Here is a 17337-nt window from a genome sequence, read left to right on the forward strand (position 1 = left end):
CAATAGACTGTAAAATGCATTTCCTAAGCAATAGTGTTACTCTTGGGCCAATTCCCATTCTCCTTAACGCGTCAGCACTCGCACTATATGACTTTCTCTTGCAAAAATTTTCAAGGTATAGGGAATGTACTCAAAAAATTAAGATTTTAGACCGATACTTTTTGATTAATTGAATTCTATTGACTTTTTCTACTGAATATTTTCTATTGAACATTTCAATAGAATCGGCCAAAAACTAATAGAACAGTTCAATAGAAATTCAATAGAATTTTCTAACGAATTCCATAGGTTTTTCTATTAAATTTTTTCGTCTGTGATTGCTCTGTCATATCTCAACAGATCAGGTCACCCTATTATCACTCTATTAATTTAATACTATAATTCTCTTCTAAAGACACACTCCTCTTAAGGCCAATGAACAAAGTGCAAAATCCGACTGCCCTTACCAGCTTATGAAAACTGCTCGCATAATATTGATTTATGGTCACCTCCTCGGCAAAAAGCTTAGGGTTCTAATTTTTGTTATTTTTATAAACACGTCATGCCGTCTCTTATCACATTAACACTAAATCGAAATTTGGATTAAAGACAGAGTTCTGTTGGTCACATGCTGCCGGATTTGGCCAAATTCACACTCACATTTTTTTCTTTTGAACTGTCTAGTGACAGTCAATATACCTCGGATCGTGAAGATAGAATTCATTTAATAAAATGAATATTGCGAATATTCGTTTCCTGGAACATTGCAGGTGTCTAGACAATCCCGATATTACAGAGGGCACTCAGTATAGACTGAATAAAGCACGAATGCTAACAAAAAAAAAGCCTCCGCGGGACAGGTGGAAAAGTTCCCTCGGGGCGAAGATAATTATTCAACTACCCTGATGGAGTCTTTTAATTGTCCTATGCCTTATTACTCCGACTGCGCACGCAGTGGTCACATCGGCCAAGCGTTCGACTTCAAATACCATTGTACCTCCGACGATCATAGAGTCGTCCATCCCGAAGAACGGAAATTTGACAGCAATGTCAAGTGGTCGAATTCAAGTGAGAAATGACTGGATTCTTCAGGAACACGATCGTAATCAGTCTTTCTTTCAACAGAATCAAGAAGAGTTTGATAAGGCAATCAAAGTTTTGAGTTGGAACAAATGGCTTCTGTCGGCGCTCGGACTTTGGCCTCGCAATCCAAACAGTATAATTTTCATCGTCAATTTCGGATATTTCGTGTACAATATGATGTGTGAATATCTAGATTTGTTTCTTTTCATTGATAATCTCGAGCACGTCATCGAAAATTTGACGGAGAATATGGCATTTACGCAGATACTTGTGCGTATGGCAATGCTCAAAAGATATAATCGACAACTCGGTGAAGTGATCAATGAAGTGTTCAAGGATTATGATGCGAAAACTTACAGAAATCCGGAAGAGAGTCAAGTTTTTCTGGACTACATGAATAAAGCAAAGTTATTTGTTAAATTGTTATGTGCATTCGTGACGATGACGGCAACATCGTATTATGCTAAACCGATAACGAGTCCACCACCACCTCCGGAAAATGAAGGTGAGTTCGAGTGAAAGGGTCTATCCTGATAAAAATATTGAAATGATTTTAGGGATAGATAGTGCGGTCAATGCAACAATGCCATTTCTACTGCCATATCGATTCCACATTTTCCATAAAGTTGATGACTTTCGGACATATGCTATCACATATGCATCACAATTCCCATTTGTTTTTGTGAGTGGATTAGGACAGACAGCGGCAGACTGTCTCATGGTGACTCTTGTCTTTCACGTGAGCGGTAGACTTTCAGTTCTTGCCATGAGGATATCCTCCGTGAAGACCAATGTTGATAATTGCAGAGCAGAATTGGGAGAGATTATCATTGAACATAATCGATTGTTGAAGTAAGACATTACATTCGTGATGATGAATGAAAGATTTTATTTTCTGTTTTGCGATTCAGGATGGGACAGAATATTGAGGAAGCATTCAGTGAAACATTGCTGGCGCATTTGGTGGGAGCGACGGCTCTGGTGTGCATCCTTGGATATCAGTTACTAGTGGTTTGTTTATTTTCTCCTGTTTTGCTTTTCGTGATATTCACCAAAAAACAATTTCTTGATTTAGTCCGGAGAGTCTACTTGATCGGAGTAGGTTTGAATCTAGTCTAGAATCTACTCCTTTCAAGTAGATTTCATCAAGTTGCATTGAGTAGAGCTGACTTCACTCAAAATGAGTCAGAAACTCGGATTGATTAAATCATATTCTTCCTACTTGAATCCAGTAACAAAAATACTTTTTTCAAGTCGGGATCTACTTGAATCACGAAATGTTATTTTGGTGTTTTATACTGTCGAAGAAATGAGCATGAGAATTGTGTAGAGACATCTGATTTTAGAATTACGCAAAAGGCCAAAGCGCTGATCTTGCAACATTTTTTGTATTCATATTCTTGGTTTTTTTGGTGCTATACGCCCACTGTGTGGTCGGTGAAAGCTTAATTACAGAGGTAAGATTCCCAATTATTTTTCAAGATTTCTTCGTAGGTGATTCAGCTAGAACTGATTTCAGAGCCGTATATCAAATTCAGACATGCATCGTTAATTTAATGAACAGTTCAGTAATAATTTTCAGAAGGGTGACATTTAATTCAATTTAAGAGGAAAAAATCATGAAATTCAAATTGCACTGAAAATTCAAGGAAATTCTAAATTTTTGAGCAGCAAAAAGGCAAGAATTTCTGAACTTACTTGAATTTCCAATCAAAACATGAATAGTCATGACAAAATTGTGCAGAATTTTGAATTCACTGAAACTTGAAGTATACATTTACCTGAATTTTTCTGATTTCCATTAATTTCCATGGAATAATTGAATTAAAAGTGAAAAACACTACGGAAAAATATCGTTCATGACTCGCGTGATTGGCCAGTCCTCGCCTTCGGCTCGGACGCCAACTCCACGCGAGTAAAAAACCCCATGGCACTCGCCCTGAAATATACTATTTTTTATGGAAGAGTCCAAAATGCTCAATAAGCAGTCTCACTATGATATATGAATTCAGCTTCTCAGAATGAAACTGTCTTAGCCATTATCAGTGATGACTTGTGGCTGTGTTAGTTATGAAAAACCGTACGCTTATTTAGTATTTTCGGTTAGCAATGACTTTGAACCTCTGGAATAAGGCAGAGTACGGCAGGAGCTGAAGTTGGACGGCTGTCCACTCCTGGCCTAAAATCTATAGTAGACCCGCGTGACAACCGAATCCGATTGATCATTGATTTTGTATACTTCACCCATTAATTATACGATTCATTATTAATAGATCGGTTGTTTGGTTATTTGAATGGAGAATACCTATCCAAATTCTTCTCCTAATCACGTCGCGTTAAGCTTGAGTAATTAAGTTGATAGGCGACTTGACACGCACGAAAAAATTGAATAGAAAAGTCTATCGAATTCATTAGAATATTCTACTGAATTTCTATTAAACTTTCCATTAGTTTTTGGCTGATTCTATTGACCTGTTTAATAGAAAAAAATTCAATAGAAAAAGTTAACAGAATTCGATTTTTCTATATAACTTATTCTTTTCATATATTTTCTATAGAATTTGCTCGCCTCAAATTTTCTAAGTTTTTTTCATTCTATTTTTCTTTTCTTCTCATCAAGAAAATCAAACGAAAAAACTTAGAAAATTTGAGCCGAGAAAATTCTATAGAAAATATCTTAATAGAATAAGTTATGTCCTTTGGGTTATAAAATTTTCTTCCATATAAAATTTATTCACGAGTTAAAATTCTCAACTTTGCTCGCTCGTCGTCCACCAAATTCACCAATTATGTACATTCCCTACAACCATACACATCTAAACTGCCCACGAACAGGCACCTGTGTCCAGAAGTTGCTGTTTTCAGCCCCTTCTGGACGTACATTCGTCGCCCCCACTACAAAAGCCTGTTAACAGACAGTCCCACCTGCGGAGCCATAATGAGTTCATCCCCGTGGGATTCCAGTAGTTTTCATTCTCGCAATCAAAAAAATTTACGTCACGTCTCCGTCACTCATCCCCTAGTAATTCTATTAAAGGATTACTAATAAATAGAGCTTTGAACCGGAATTTAGTGGCAAACCTTTGACAAACATTATGCTCATCATCGTAGATCGCGTGTGCATACGTGACTCTGTGCTGATCCTCGCAGTTACGTGTGTTCAGAGCAAGGACTCAAATTGTGATCAATTTAACAATCAACCAATATTTTTTATTCTGCATTTAATTAACGAAATGTGAGACAGTTCAGTATTCTATTTGGATTAATACCGCACTTAAGGAAACCTGTTTCATCACACCACCGATCGATCGAGGAAAGCAAACCTTATCAATTCAAGTGAGGAATTTTAATATATTGTGAAGGGTGACCCCGTTAAAAATTATCCCATAAAATCATACTTTCCTTTTTGTTGAAATCATCTAGTTCTCTAGTTAATCCAGTAAAGAATACGAAATTGGTCTGTTTTCAAAGATCTTTTCTCTCTCTCTTTTAGTCGTAATATGAATAAAAGAAAGCAAATCCGAATCGGGCTATCTAAAATATTAAGAGAATTTTTAAATGTGAGAGATTGGAAACATTTGTAGCCCATTTAATTTGTGCTTAGTTCAAATAAAAGGAATTATTGTTATTCATGATGCGAACAATCTTTAAATTATTAATTTTGATATTCGTGTCACCTTAATTGTTGCCCATTCGAACTACTGGACGAGATGTGCAGAGCACTTCATAGGTAAGAATCTAAATTAGATGGAGTCGGATTCCAACGCAAGTAGTAAGTCGTTGAAATTCTATTTCATAATTAAAACGTACGATCAAACAGACCTTCGTCTGTTTATCACAATAGAAAAATTGAATTCTATTGACTCTTTCTACTGAATATTTTCTATTGAACATTCCAATAGAATCAGCCAAAAACTAATAGAACAGTTTAATAGAAATTCAATAGAATTTTCTAACGAATTCGATAGGTTTTTCTGTTAAATTTTTTCGTCCGTGGATTTTTTTTCATTTTATTAGTAGGCGAATGGTAGAGGACGTCTTTGGGCTCGTCGTCAGCGTGCTGGCCCTATAAACCAAAGCGTCCCAGTAGCGCAGGTTCGAGTCCCGGTGATGAAAGATTTTTTCATCACCGGAAAACGAACTCAGTGCATGTGGAGTTAGTTATGTGGAGTTAGATATAAGTTAGCTTAGAGGCAAGTGCGGGTAGGGAATTAGGCTGGGGTACCGCGTAGGTACTGGGATGGGTAGGTAAAAGACCACAACGGTCATACCATCTGGCACCACCCAATTTTAGTAGGCGATTGGTTTTTTAAATTTTTATTTATCTCGGTTCAAGCTGAATATAAGTTAATAAATATCCAAACCCTTTGCAATACAAATCCCAAACTATAACAGAAAAATTTCACTTCAGAGTAACAAGGTGTGTGAAGCATATTACGACTGCTTGTGGTATGAAATGACCCCGGAAACAGCAAGAGTTATCATTCTGTGCATGGCAAGATCGCAGAAGCCCCTTGGTTTAACAGCCGGAAAGTTCGGATCATTTTGTCTCAGTACTTTGACAGACGTTAGTATTCTCGCACTTGAATTGACCTCTGAGAGAAAAAAATATTCTCTAGGAAAAAAAATTCCAAAGGCTGATGCAAATTAAACTATTCTTGTGGCAAGAATGGATAGGTTTCCGAATAAATTATTCGAGTTTGTCATTGAAGTATTAATTCAAATATCGATCCAAGCATTGATCCAAGTATTGATTCAAGGATTGATCCAAGTATTGATTCAAGTATTGATCCAAGTGTTGATTCAAGTATTGATTCAACTATATCAAGATTCTGAAGATTTATTTAATCCACAAGATTTTTACAGTCTTGATCATTGATTGCAACAAACTAGAATGAGTTATTTGCAAAACTACCTATCCGTTCTTATCACCAGAATGGACAAAGTTGTCTTAATTTTTCAAGTGCTTTCAGTATCGAATCGAGGAAAAATTTGTGACAAGAATGGACTTGATCCTAGAAATCTGTTTTTTCTCTCAGTAAATGAACTTTAAATTAATCAATTTCAATTTCCCCATACAGGTGGTGAAAACAGCTATGGCTTACTTATCCGTTCTACGATCATTCCTCCTAGAATGATGTAACTGGTTATTAGAAAAATAAATACGTTACGCTTGATAGATCTGCGGGGTTGAAATTTGATTGCAACTTGGGCTCTGATTAAGGAATGTGAAAAAAATTTGTGATACGTTAGGGACATGTCATACGACCGTCACATTCTAACTACATAAATCACGGTCATTCCTCAATTCTAGGACATATTTTTAAAATATTTATTTGTTAAACAAAAATTCATCAGTGAAAGCCAATAATAGTGAGTCGAAGCCGAAATATCCATAGTAAGCGGTAAAGATGAATAAATTAAAAATAGTAATATTCAAATGTTGAGTCAGCAGATCGAAGATGGCATATGGTAAACATTTTCGAAATCACATTTAGAGTAACGCTTTCAAAAGATCATAGGGCTTTTCCAATCACAGTCATTGATTCATTTATTATGTCAATAACTCAAACATCACAGAGGAAAATAAAATCAAGTACCAACGGATTCAATAATAGTATATTTCGATACGAGTGAGACAGAATTTTCACACAGCAAAAAGATCTGAATAAAATTAAAATTTATTAGGTGCGTGACTTAATTTTTACAGATTTTTCAGTAAATTTATTTAGTATAAAAAAATAAAGAACAACGGACTTTATCTTGGAACTATTGTCTTATCCTTTTCTATGACCTTGCGCCATCTCTCAGGTAACATTCGAATGCCGTCGCGAAAGAAACTTGCAGGCTTCGAGGCGATAAAGTCATCGACGAATTTACGCACATCGTCCAGCGTTTAAAACTGTTTATCCACTAAGGCGTGCTACATGGACCGGAACAAGTGATAGTCTTTAAAGTTTAAGAGGGTCTTCTGAGTCGCGCGAGCAACGTGAGGTCGAGCATTATCATGGAACAGTATGACTTGCCTGCTTCCTTGCCCAGTACATGGCCTTTTCCGATCAAGTTCTTCGCTCAGTTAGTTCAGTTGTTAGCTGTAGCGTTTCGCAGTCACCGTCTGACCTGTTTCCAGGAGTTCGTAATAAAGCACACCCTTCATGTCCCACCAGATACACAGGAGAATCTTCTTTAAGTGGATGTTCTGTTTCGGCGTCGATGTACTGGATTGTCCGGGATCTACCCACGACTTTTTACATTTGGGATTCTCGTAAAAAATATACTTTTCATCACCCGTCACAATTCTCCGCAAGAAGTCCTTTTTTTGTTGCCGGGCAAGCAGTGAAAGGCACGTGTTCATACGTTGACCTAGGTTGTGTTCGGTCACACATGTGGGACCCACCTTCCATGTTTTTGGATTTTTCCAATTTGACGCAAACGCTTAGAAAGAGCTGTTCGGGTGACTCCTAACTGAGCTGCAAGCTCTTGTTACGTTTGCGTTGAGTCTTCATCCAGTAGAGCTTGCAATTCCGCATCTGTAAACTTTCGAGGATCTCCAGGACGCGGCTGGTCACTCAGATCGAAATCACCACTTCACTACACATTGATTCCCGTGCTTTAGAAGCGTTTTTTCCTCGTTGGAACTCGTATAAAATGCAGTGACGAATGTGCTGTTTATCAGTTGCCAACGTAAACTCTGCTATTCTGAAAGGTTATGTAACTTACATAGACTTGTCGTTCCGTGTTCTGAAACCTTTTCTCCGATCCTTTCAAAACCAGAAAAGATCGCGAATATATTTCTATTTTAAATATAATTTTAAGAAAAAATCTGTAAAAATTAAGTCACACACCTAATATCTGAATTTTACACATGAAATAAGATGTTCGGGCACCTGCTCGTCGGAAATTCAGACACATTTTCATTTTATTCAAACGTTTTTTAGTGTCTGAAAAATGTGTACAAAAGGTATGTGAAATTCAGACATTCGATTTTGCCGTGCACGAGTGTGAAGTTGGCGACCCGAGGTGAAGCCGAGGGCTACCAATCACACGAGCTGAAAATTCCCGTCTCACATGTGTCGAACAATATTTTTTGACAGTGATGTTATGTTCAGCGAGTAGCTGAACATAACATCACGTTTCGTTCGCAAGTAAACGAAAAGACTTTTTGTTTACTTTTCGTTGACAAGTAAATGAAAAGGCACTTTTCGGTATGAGGTAAACGTAGCAGCAGTGTCAAAATAGTATATTACGTTACAAGTGTGAAAAAGGGAGAATGTTAATACGAGTGGGGTAATGTTTTTAGGGAGAGTCGTAGGACACGCGCAGCCGAGCGATAGACGAGACGAGACAAGCCGAGGGCTCGACTCGTGCCCCCTCCGCTTGTCTCGTCGAGTCTAGCGCGAGACTGGGCGTGTCCTACGACTCTCCCTAATAGTACATTAGAGTACAAGGGCACAAATTTCGTTTTCAACGAATGTGTAGTTTACAGGCCGAGCCGAAGGCGAGGTCTGTACACACATTCGTTGAAAACGAAATTTATTACCGAGTGCTCTATAATATTTTATGTCGTCGTGCAGAAGTCGAGTTTTGAGCAGGCTGCGCTTCGCGCAGCCTGCTCAAAACTCGACTTATTGCACGGCGCGACATAAAAATATTAACACACGAGTTTAACGTTCCCCCTTTTTCACACGTGTAACGTTTACTATTTTTTTAAATAAGCGTTTAGAAAAGTCATCCTACCGATCGACCGACTAACGCGTAATGGCTGCCGTATGGCTGATGTAATTCAGTCAAGACGAGTATGGTTGAACTAAGGAGATTGTGGTCCTCAAATTTACCCCCATTTTTCCCAATCCCCACTACAATCGTTGTCTCCCACCTTTGACACTCAGGGCTACAATCTCCTCAGTCCGACAGTAGACCGATGTTTTCAGCGGCGCACATAGTTACAGGAATAACGCCACTGGATTGGTCGAAAACGTACCGACTGGTACCATCTTTCAAACGGTGACATATAGAAGTGAACCCTAAACTTGTAACTGTAAAGTCAGCTGTTGTAAACGAAAAGTGAATCCGAAAAAGTCAGTTTTTCACCCTCTCAATACATTGTTGAAAAATTTTTACTGAATTTTTCGGATTTTAGTCTGGAAATATCAAACAAATGACAGTTTCACTGAAATTTCAGAAAATTTTGTCACTGAAAATTTAGGATTTTCATGGAAAAATCAATTTCAATTGAATTATTCCACACAGAGAAAAAAAGTAGATTAGCTTTAGAAACTAGTTTCTAGATTTTAGAAACTCTTGTTCTTAAGCTTTATCCTTGGTGAGATCATAAAAATTAATCAATTTGGGGATTGTTTTTAAGAATTCATATTTTCTAAGACCAATGCTGAATTTTTCTTAATTTTAGAAAATTTTCAGATTGAACTAAAACAATGCTGCCGAGGCATTTAAAGGGCGTAAGTCCCCCATACATAGGGAGGGGTGCCCAGATATTGGGAATTTCTGATGCGAGGAGGGGGGATTTTATAAAAAGGGGGAAGGGGGATTGCGAATCAACAATTCACAACCCAAACAATTGAATTGGTAAGTTTTTCAAAAATATCTCCGAAACTAAGAGAGATAGTTTTTGTGTCAGCAACTCCCATTTACACCAATGTTAAATTGTGTTTTCCATCTTCTCCAACGACGTCATTTTTGACCCCATGAAGATCATTTTGGGCTCAAAATGTACGGAATGTTATCAATATTATCAGAGTATACATAACACCATATCGACAAGGTGGTCCCTTTTCATGCGGACGTCCACATATGTAGTTATTGAGCCACCCCTCCCTCTCTCCGCACAATTAATTATTTAAAAATTAATTAAAAAATCAATTAAAAATTAATTGAAAAATTGATTAATAATTAATTAAAAAATTGATTAAAAAATAATTTAAAAATTGATTAAAATTTTTAATTAATTAAAACTGTGATCCTCGGAGAAGGTTTGTTCAAAATAAGGTCAAGTAGACCGAATCCGAACCTTATCATTTTCTCTTCTATTAACCCCGTTCAAATTCAATTGCATCAAATCCGAATCGGATCAAATTGGATTTAGACAACCTGACCTCAGACTGAGATCATGTCTACCTGATCAGAACTACATCTGAGCCCGTCTGAAGTTTTTGGGATCCGATCGACTGGATCAAAACTTGGTCAGGGTCTCATCAGGCGTCACCTGATCACGCCTACCTGACCAGAACTTGATCTGAACTCGCCGGTAGTTTTTGGAATCCGATCCCCTAGATCAAAACTTGGTCAAGTTCTCATCAGAAATCACCTGATCAGTCAAATCTTACGAAAACTGGATCAAGTTCTGATCATACTTCAGGCGGACCTGAAGCAATTTCCACTCGGGTAATCATTACTTGTGAAATATTTTCTCTAAAAATTACACAAATAACTGATGTTTGTTAATCGTCAGGTATTTCCTGATAGCTTGGTTGCAAAAAAAATGAGGGTATCAACCCTCACGATCATTTATTTACAGGGGAGCTTGAGGGAAGTACCCGATTAATTTTGAAGCTCGAGGGATATTTGTCGGATTATTTTTCCGTGCGGACAACATCAGGAGGTTAATTAGGGAAAATTTGAACAAATTATGTTAAGAGAATAACCCGGTATCCGTAGACTGTCAAATACAAGATTCGATCTGAAATGAGCCAAAAAAATGAAGAGCTACTGCGAAATATTCAAAAGCTAGCAGGAAATATCCGAAATAAAACTGTCGGGTAGCTTCAAATACTGTGCTCTGATTGATCGAAATCCGATTGGGAAAAATAATCAATTGAATACCGTATTAACTATATAACATAACAGTCGAAAAGTGCAATTTTATTGACTCAATTTTGGATGGAAAAAATTCTCAATAAAATAACACTCTTCAGGCTCCAGTCGGTAGGTTTTTCTAGAGAAGAAATTTAAGAAACCTTTGATGAAAAAAATTCTCAGCTTATTTATTCACGTGCACTGAAAGACTATTGCAGGCGACCAACAATATAAAACTCACTGGTGAACGACTGAATCGCTATTTATTGGTATAAAACATTGTTTTCCCAAAATGTTTGATATTTTTGTGAATATTCAAGTCATTATCTACTTGGTGAACTATTTAATTTATTTTTCAATACTCACATGAATGTATACATCACTATCACTCCATCGGTCACCTCTTAGCAGTCGACACTAAAAATCTGGCTGAAGAGAGCAGTTCAACAGAGTACCAAGACAATATTTGAATTGTTGAATTAAAATTTTGTTGAGAATACCAACCGCCTCAAATTTATTCCGTTCGGATCACCATAAGCCTACACTTCTTTAAAAAACTAGATATTATGATTTCTGGGAGGAGGTAATTAATTACCGAAAGAAATTTGCAATCGCATACTGGCGATTCAACTACTGAGACTGAGTCAGGTACTGGGACATTTACCTTACTATTCTATACACTATTAAAAAATTTTTGTCTGAAATTTCTGGTACGCTTTTTGGAAATTTTCATCAAATTTAATTACCACTGAACTTTCCAGGAATTTCGTCATTGAAAATTCAGAATTTCGTGGAAAAATCAAAGAGAATTGTCAATTTCAGTTCCATTTTTCCCTGAAAATGAATAGAAAGCCAAAAAATTCCGGTAAATATATTCTTGAATTTTTAGGAAAGTGACACTAAATGCGATTTAAGGGAGAAAAAATCATGAAGTTTCAGATTTCACTGAAAATTCAATGTAATTTGGCACTGAATATTCATATTAGAATAGAAATTCCATTAAATTAAGGGAATTGTCGTCTTTATGCTGCTTAAAATTCTGGAATTTTACTAAATTTTCAGTGAAACCTGTAATTTCATGATTTTTTCTTCCACTGAAGCGCATTGAGTGTCACTGTCCTAAAAATTACTAGTCAACGGTCCATGAAACTTCATTTTTTTTCTAACAGCGTAGCTGATGAACAACATGAACAATAATGCGGAACGTTTTCAGAAATATTGTCAACTGTCTCAATAATTTTCACAAAGTATATTACATTATATGTTTTCACCGTTGAAAAATTCTACGTGAGATTTTCAGTAAGGAAAATCATGATAAATCCATCTCTATCAATTGACGATTCTTTGGGGACTGAAGACTTCTTAATAAAATTTCCCTAATACGCATGTCCATATGCAGATCGATTGTCGACCGAAAATGTATGAAAAATTCTGGGAATTTAAGTATTCATGCATGCATAAGTTATGAAGTTTTAAAACTTTAGATTTGGTAAAGCGCAGGTCACTCAAGACAGCTTACTCGCCCTTCTGTGGAGTTTCTGCAACTTCAGTTTGGTTACGATCTGCATTGTTTCCAGATTCTACAATGATGCCAGATACCGAGCTAGATGTGAGTGTCCTTATGTCTTTTCATTATTCTTACTGTTATCAAACGCGAAATAATATCTCGCTGCACAAGTATAGATGTTCATCTTCACGCGGTCCAATCTTTTTTGAAGGATTAACTCACTTCCATATTTGTTTTTCGATATGGCTGCCCTAAAGTCCGCGCAGTTTAAATTGGATGTGATTAGTATTTTTTCGTTGCCATTGTCGAAAATACAATGTTCGACCTTACATTGTTACAAAAATTTGGCTGAATTTTCCGGACAAAGACCTTGAATTCAATTTAAGGGGAAAAAGCCAATAGAATTTCAAGTTTCTCTGAAAATTCAAGTAAAGTCCCAATTTCTTTGTGGTAGGAAGACGGAAATTCCACAATGGAAATGAATTTTCAAGTGAAAATGAATATTCACTACCAAATTACCTTGAATTTTCAGGAATATCCTTTAAAATTCTTAGAATTCCAGAAATTTTTGAAGGAATTCCCTGAAAATTCAGAGGCATCTAGAATTCAAGGAGGGATTTCTCTGAATTTTCCTCATTTTTCACAAATTTTCCGGGAATAATTAATTTGAAATTTACAGTTCCCACAGATTTTTCCATGCAATTATGAATTTTCAATGACCAAATTCCTTGAAATTTCAGTGGACATATTGCTTGTTCGAAATTCCCAAGACTTTTACCGGAAACTTCACTGGAAAATTTTTAACAGTGCAACTTTATTCAGTAGCGAGGGAAATTTTTTGAGGCAAATATCCGTAAATGGCATTTTATATAACATGAATGTGTGATTTTTTTTTTTTGAAAACTAGCATTGGGAACCATTCAGAAGCCTACATGGACAGAAATTTTTGATAAAAATTATCCTACCGTTCTATAAAAGTGTATTACGAGTCGTCATTTCCTCATTTCACGGTAATTTTTATTTTTATCAGGATACAATTTCTCTAACGTAGAATAAAATTTGATCATCATATATTATTTTTTACTAAATTTTTTTTACACTTTTATAGAACGGTAGGATAATTTTCATCAAAAATTTCTCTCCGTGTACACTGAGAAAAATTTCAATGGTAATTTCAACAACAAGGAAATTGTCAAAGAAATTATATTTACAGTAACAATAAACTTTGCAGATTAAACTAGGATTCATCGTTCGATTTACTATGTCAAATAGTGTCATCCACATTATGATGTAATTTTCACTTTAATGTGATAGTTGAATCTACAATGTTTATCNACAGTTCCCACAGATTTTTCCATGCAATTATGAATTTTCAATGACCAAATTCCTTGAAATTTCAGTGGACATATTGCTTGTTCGAAATTCCCAAGACTTTTACCGGAAACTTCACTGGAAAATTTTTAACAGTGCAACTTTATTCAGTAGCGAGGGAAATTTTTTGAGGCAAATATCCGTAAATGGCATTTTATATAACATGAATGTGTGATTTTTTTTTTTTGAAAACTAGCATTGGGAACCATTCAGAAGCCTACATGGACAGAAATTTTTGATAAAAATTATCCTACCGTTCTATAAAAGTGTATTACGAGTCGTCATTTCCTCATTTCACGGTAATTTTTATTTTTATCAGGATACAATTTCTCTAACGTAGAATAAAATTTGATCATCATATATTATTTTTTACTAAATTTTTTTTACACTTTTATAGAACGGTAGGATAATTTTCATCAAAAATTTCTCTCCGTGTACACTGAGAAAAATTTCAATGGTAATTTCAACAACAAGGAAATTGTCAAAGAAATTATATTTACAGTAACAATAAACTTTGCAGATTAAACTAGGATTCATCGTTCGATTTACTATGTCAAATAGTGTCATCCACATTATGATGTAATTTTCACTTTAATGTGATAGTTGAATCTACAATGTTTATCGTTACCGTAACTATTATTTTTTTGACAATTCCCTTGTAGTTGAAATTACCATTGAAATTTCTCTCAGTGTACTACCAATGAAATTGGTAGAAATGAAAATAGGAGGAAAAAAAGTACGCGGAGAGTAGCAGTCATATGTAATCCGTCAAATGGTTTCTGTCTCGCTGCTTATTTAGACAATAAATAAATATAAAAATATCAGTTTTGTCTTTAGACACTCAGATTCCTAGGAAATATTGGTTTTTCAAAGTCATTTGTAGTTTGAGGTGATTAGCAAATCTGATCAAATTGCGGTTCAACGAAACTTCTTGTCTATAAAAACCCTGTGACGGTTGCGGTTTTTTAAAATCATTGTTATATTGTAGGAAAAATTCAGGCAGGCTAAAAAGGTGTGGCACAGTGTCAATTTATCGCTAGTATGGATGGGCATGTGGCCGGTAAATGTGACAACCAGCGGTCGCATCAAACTTACAGCGTACCTGACATACTGGATAATTAAATTATCCTTAGAAATCACTGAGTTATTCATGGTCATTGGAAGTCTTGACACAGTTATTGATAATTTCGCAGTAACGGGTGTTGAACTAGTGGGATTTTCGAGAGTCATCACTTGGCGATTCAGCCCCGTAATTTACAAAGTTATTAATGAAATTCAGCAATTCCGTGAATATGCGAATTTCAAGGATTCAGTGGAAATGGAAATATTCATCAGACACAGTCAAAGTTCTCAAAGATTTCATCGATTTCTGATATGGCCAATGTGCGTGTGCACCCTCTCATGGTATTTTACACCACTTATGGATTATCTTAGTGCAAGTAAATTCACAAATTCTATAGTATTCGTAATGCTGGGACTTTTGATGAAAAATTTTTAATACAAACTTCAATTCTTTGAAAGGTATGCACAACGAGACGATTCCTCTTCAGCCGCCCTATCGATTCCCACCAATCATCGATATCTCACAAGGTTATCTTGCTATAATTGTCTATCTTTTTGACTTTCCACTGATGTATACTGGGCTATGTGGTACATCGACTTACTCCACGCATTTCCTGTTGATCAATGAAATTTGTGCTCAACTAGCTATTCTTGCTCATAGAATCAGGAATTTTGAACCAGAAAAATGCACGAATATCAGCGAAGCTGTTGGTCATATTGTTGACAAGCATGTTATGTTAATTCGGTAAGTCTCGATTTTTATATAGTTCTTACTTTCAAGAAGATGAGAATAATAATCAGATATTTTTCTAAAGGGTCACAAAAAATCTGAATGACAGCACGACTATTTATCTTGTAATCGAACTACTCAACACAACTGTACTCATCGCATTGTGCTCGTACAACGTTCTGATTGTAATATCATAATTTGTATTTGTCGAAAACATTGATCAGCAATTTACAATTATCAATAGACGGATATTGATCAATTTTGTACTTTAGAATCTTGAAGATACCTTCTTAGTTGGGCTGATCACTTTTGCATCATTCTTGTTGGCTTTGATGATTATGATATATACAGATTGTTATATGGGAGAATGTCTACAAACTGAGGTATGTTACTTTATATCGTTGACTTGTCTTCTGAAACATTACCATTGAATTAAATTGAGTAGGAAACTTGCATATTCTTACAACATTTTTTAAATCTTAAGTTTGGGACCTGAATAAGTGATTGTTCAATCATAAATGTCTGAAATGTTGCTCATCTCTCTATATAATACAAACAAATAGGGGGGGGGAATTGAAGGGACCTTAAAATTTGAGGGGGGGGATGTCCAACCATTCCACTAAATCTGTATGTGAAATATTGCCCCAAAAATTTTTCGAAGTTCTGCTTTTTTTTCATCTGAAATTCGATTCCATTTAGGAGGCACTCTCAGCTACAACTTTTAAAAATATTCCCCCCAATATTATCCTCATATATAATAGAAAAAATGCTGATTACTTTTGGGAATTCTTCACTTGAATTCAAGGCAATTGAAGTGATGAATTTGTATTTTCATATTCGAATGTAAAAAAAAATATTTCTATCAATGCCAACTTCATTTCACGGAGGGGATATTCTATAGTGAAGTTCGGTGAAGGGAGTTGTGGAAAAAAACCCTCACTGTCATATCCGTTCCGTCACACAGATGGGGGGGGGGCAAAGCCCCTCGGGTTTGCGAGCGAAGCGAGCAGGGAGCGGAGCCCCCTAGTTTATGAAAAATTAATTATCAGAAGTTGGAATTTCAAACGCTTGATAATCGTTTATAACGTCACGTGGACGGTCGAGCGCTGGGCTAATGACAAGTTGGCTCGAGCCAATTTAACCTAAGCTAGACGTGCGCCTCGGTCAATCAACTTGCCTCACATGCAAGCAATTGAAGCGTTACCTAGCTAGTTTTGTGACGTCATGACCGAAATAGTTGTCGTCACACGGACGTAATGCGCCAGATTATGGGCGAGTGAAAAGTCACTAGCTTCGCCTCGGCAGCGCCACCTGCTAGTGACTTTTTACAAGGCCAATCTTGGTATATTACGTTCGCGTGACCAGTATTATTGTTTTCACATTTTGCTGAAAATCGTTATCACTTTCATCTCGAAATTGCAATCGCGGAGGAAAGTGGGACGCAGAAGGGGGTCCAGGGGGGCAAAGCCCCATGGAAAAAAATCAAATAGAAAAATAAGAAAAAACATATCAAGACGAACAAGGGAATTGAAGAAGAAAATTTTCATTTCCCATAGATTGTTTTCAACAAAAAACAATTACAAAATTACAAATTACAGAAAAATGCAAATCACAGAATAGTTTGTGAAAACAGATGCAATTTTGTGTCATAAATGACAAATTCAGTAGTTGATTATTGATTTGGTATTTTAATGCTAGCGTTTCATGGGTTATGAAGAATGTATAAATCGGCGAATTAGGAAAAACTTACTTCCTTGACCAGCTGATCAATTAAAAACATATGATTGGTTGA

At 36.1% G+C, this 17337-nt stretch overlaps 2 protein-coding genes across 2 annotated transcripts in view; both read left to right on the top strand.

Annotated features, from left to right (window-relative positions):
• Window positions 1-1026: 1026 nt before the first annotated feature.
• Window positions 1027-6200, top strand: LOC107041470 (odorant receptor 2a). Its single transcript, XM_015262054.1, has 6 exons — window positions 1027-1567; window positions 1620-1914; window positions 1974-2073; window positions 2409-2519; window positions 5474-5629; window positions 6144-6200. Exons 1-6 carry the CDS (start codon window positions 1027-1029, stop codon window positions 6198-6200), a joined length of 1260 nt encoding a protein of 419 aa, XP_015117540.1.
• Window positions 6201-12443: 6243 nt separating this feature from the next.
• Window positions 12444-17337, top strand: part of LOC107041471 — a 5822-nt gene continuing 928 nt past the window's right edge. The window contains exons 1-5 of the mRNA XM_015262055.1: window positions 12444-12484; window positions 14742-15192; window positions 15275-15560; window positions 15631-15730; window positions 15818-15928. Of these exons, the coding sequence (XP_015117541.1) occupies window positions 12461-12484; window positions 14742-15192; window positions 15275-15560; window positions 15631-15730; window positions 15818-15928 (972 nt within the window). The 5' untranslated portion in view covers window positions 12444-12460. The remainder of the gene's footprint in view (window positions 12485-14741; window positions 15193-15274; window positions 15561-15630; window positions 15731-15817; window positions 15929-17337) is intronic.

This window comes from Diachasma alloeum, unplaced genomic scaffold, assembly GCF_001412515.2.
Source record: "Diachasma alloeum isolate Michigan unplaced genomic scaffold, Dall2.0 Dall_scaffold_00366, whole genome shotgun sequence".
Taxonomy (NCBI): domain Eukaryota; kingdom Metazoa; phylum Arthropoda; class Insecta; order Hymenoptera; family Braconidae; genus Diachasma; species Diachasma alloeum.